This window comes from Bidens hawaiensis, unplaced genomic scaffold, assembly GCF_021521415.1.
Source record: "Bidens hawaiensis isolate Kalapana, Puna unplaced genomic scaffold, B.hawaiensis_p1.1 tig00008633_1, whole genome shotgun sequence".
In the NCBI taxonomy this organism is placed as follows: Eukaryota; Viridiplantae; Streptophyta; class Magnoliopsida; order Asterales; family Asteraceae; genus Bidens; species Bidens hawaiensis.
Window position 1 is genome coordinate 721,496 of NW_027491622.1, and position 3,822 is coordinate 725,317.

At 38.0% G+C, this 3,822-nt stretch overlaps 1 protein-coding gene across 1 annotated transcript; it reads right to left on the minus strand.

The window, feature by feature from the left end:
* Positions 1-1,956: 1,956 nt before the first annotated feature.
* Positions 1,957-2,496, minus strand: LOC143529625 (uncharacterized). Its single transcript, XM_077025379.1, has one exon. It carries the CDS (start codon positions 2,494-2,496, stop codon positions 1,957-1,959), a length of 540 nt encoding a protein of 179 aa, XP_076881494.1.
* Between the last annotated feature and the right edge of the window lie 1,326 nt (positions 2,497-3,822).

A 3,822-nucleotide genomic window follows, 5' to 3' on the forward strand; every position in this document is an offset into this window, starting at 1 on the left:
AATCACCTCCATTAATTCCTACCCAATGGAAGTATAGATCTAACCCTAATACGGTTCGGGTCAGTGTTTCTTCATATCTGATTTGTGTTTATGAAGAAAAAGAATCGAACGTCAGAAGGTTAAAACATGTGGTTTAAATAAACACATGTAGTTTTAGTACACTAAAAGTTCCCAACTAGAAAGTGTTTTTACTTCAAACTCGAGGTTAGCAATTGCAACGAACAAGATCTTTAATTTATTTTAAACTCAAGTGTTTAGCCGCCGGAACGCAAACAATGGTCACTAGATGAAACAGATATAATGATGAAGGCTCGAAGTCATTACCTCTCCAGTTGTGAGGAACCAGAAATGAGTGTAAGTGTTAGTTTGGAATAATGTGCAACAGTGGCTTAATTCAAGGTCGAATTGATCAGATGGTGGAACCATAGTAGAAGTCGAGGCTATAAGTTGTCGGTCTCCATACCGGTAAGCGAGACAGGGAAACAAGACAGAGCGACGACGGTCCTAACAAGCGGTGGTGGCTATCCTTGTGGAGTGAATGTTTGGGAGGAATGAAAGCAACTCAATGAATGTTCCACGGTATTAATCAACCTATCGAGATATAGTTTGAACTAGGGATCATCGCATCTCTAAGGAGTTTGTTGATATGTATTTTTTTGAAATTGTTTTTTGAAAGGCAATGCAATTTTATAGAAAAGGGAACAAAGAACTTCCGGCTAGAAGCTGGATAACACATAAAGGGTACAAGAACAAAATAAAAAAAACAACCAAACCACCTAGAGGGAACTCTTAGGCCAGTAAACAAGAAATAGGGGACTCCAATCAAATTAGCCAATCTCTCTCTTTAAGTACTGATCTAGACTTAATCCAATCAAACAAATTAGTCTTGATCTCTTCCAAAACAAGCTCCAATGAAAAAGCCTTGTGGGTGAAAATCTTCGAGTTTCTATACATCCAGATGCACCAAAATGAGAAATAAATAATAGCCAATAAAATCCTCTTCCCGGAGAACGAAGGCGGTTGTGTAGCGACTTCAAGCAACTGATTCATCGAGTTGATTCCGGTCAAGTCCCAACCACACCATAAAGAAACAACCCACCACACCTCTTTTGCTCAAGCACACTCACGGAAAACGTGAACCGATGATTCCGAAGAAACCAAGCACCAAGAACAAATCGAAAAGATCGATGTCATACCTCTAGCAATAAGGTTAACCGCCACCGGCCATTTGTTATGTAAAAGTCACCAAACAAAGAAATTTATTTTGATTAGAACCCAACTCTCCCAACTGAACTGATTAACCGGGTTTCCGTAAACATTTGTATCCATGACCCATCTCAAGGCTTGAACCGAGAACTTGTCCAAAAAACCACCCCTCCATCTCCAAATATCTTCATTATCGAATTGAAACGAGTAAAAAGTTACCATCTCAGTTAAGTATTCCAGATACAAACACCCACCAACTGGAAAGGAAGAAATGATCCAAACGCACTCTAAGTGAGTCACACCCATACCATTCATTTGAACTCTCTCACAAATAAGACACTATTTATTTGCCTCATGCTGATATAAGTTCGGAAACAAGTCTTTTAGAGCGAATTTACCCAACCAAACATCTAGCGAAAATCTAGTTTTATTACCCAAACAATTTATCAGACAAACAAACTAGCCAAGTTAATTCCCAATTCATTATAATAATCATTAATTTTAGAGATCTTCTGCCAAGCACCACATATATAAATTCTCGCCATCTTACCATCCACATAGCGAATAGACGAGTGATAGATTTGACACAATTTACCCACAATGAGTTGGGGTTGGAACGACATCTCTACCACCATTTAGAAAGTAGAGAAAGATTCATCTTTTAAGACAACCTACACCTTGACCTCCAAATCATTTTGGTCTAATGACGTTATCCCATGATACGCAATTTATCATCGTTTTACCAACGTGCTACCCCACAAAATAATTTCTTTTGATTTTTTCTAGTTCGTCCACCACTTCTATCGGTGCTTTAAACATGGATAAAAAGAAATACAATGTCAAACTACAGAGAACGGCTTTGACTAAGGTAAGTTTCTTGCCAAAAGACAAAGTGCTAGCTTTCCACCAATTAAATATTTTCTTCACATGATCATTGACTGGATTCCAATTCTTTGATAACCCCATATTTTCTCCCACCATCAGACCAAGGAAATTAACCGGGAGATATCCTGCTTCACAATGAATAATTGAAGCCATAGATGCCAAATCTGAATCCGACACCCAGAAACCGAACACCTTACTTTTGAAGAAATTTACCTTAAGCCCAGATGCAAGACACCACAAAATCCTAGTCAAGTTTACCATATCATACGTAATCCAATCAACAATTAACATCACATCATCCGCATACATAACGTGTGAGATAACCGGGCCGCTGTTTAGTAAACTAATCCCTCGTAACACATTCTTTTCGACTGCTGATTTCATGAAAACATTGAGACCCTCCATGGCGATGATTAACAGATTAGGAGCTAGAGGATCTCCTTGTTTGACCCTTCGTTTAGAAACAATTTCTCTAGTAGGTGACCCGTTAATAAGAACCAATGCTCGACCCTAAAAAGACTCGATTGTATCCAAAATCTCCATTTGGACCCGAAACCCATACAACCCTACACCGAGTCAAGATACGACTAGTTAACCGAATCAAAGGCTTTTTCGAAGTCCACCTTGAACAACATACATTTTTTATTACAACTCTTTATCCAAGAAATAACTTCTTTGAAATTAAGTGACCGTCTAAATATTCTTGCCCTTTATATATGTCGCTTACTCATCCCCCACAAGTAAAGAAATTACATTTTAAGCCTAATCGCTAGAAGCTTAGAAATAACCTTAGGCATACAACCAATCAAATTAATCGGTCGGTAGTCACTAAATAACATCGGGTCTTTCCTTTTCAGTATAAGAGAGATGAACGCCGAGTTACAGCTTTTTCCAAGTAATTAATATTCTCAAAATCCTTAACGAAGTTAAAGAAGGCATTTCTCAACACATCCCTAAAAACATTTATAAACTTGAAAGTGAAACTGTCTGGACCCTGTGATTATCATTCCCACACCGCGTTTTTCACCTCCAACATGGAGAAAGGCCTTTCCAACCAAGCACTGCCCGATTCAGAGAGTTTCTTAAAATTAGAATTCACAGGTAAAGGTCTATCAACAAGTGAATCATCAAACTTTTTGGCAAAGAAGTTGAACAACCCTTCCTTAACCACATCATAGTCGGTCTCTCATTTACCATTAATTGAAATGCCATTAATAGTAGACCTCCTAATATTCCCGTTAATGACCCCGCGAAAGAACTTACTGTTCTCATCACCCTTCGTTTCCCATCGAACTTTTGCCTTTTGGTGAATATTAAGGATTTTTTTTGAGTGAATTTCCAATATATTCTTTTTGCAATTAGCCCAAGTGACTTGTCCAAATCCAACATACTAGCCAGTGTCGCCTTAACTTCTATCTCATCAGTTCGAGAAAGATCAGCCTCGTCGGCATCTTTGTAGTTGGCTCTCCAGACTTTTATATCAATTTTCAACTGTTTAAGTTTCCACAACAAATTCAAATCCTGTAAGTCCTTAAGACGGATCTTTCAGTGTGATATCAACAATCTTAATGTTATTGCGGAATATAACATAAGAATAATCAAGACAAACGATTAAGCAAATCAAGAACACACGGAATGCTTCAAAACATACGTATATTAACGTTGGATTCTTAAGCAATCATCACACAAACACTCGTTCAACCACTTCTAATGAACGGCCAAACTCAACCC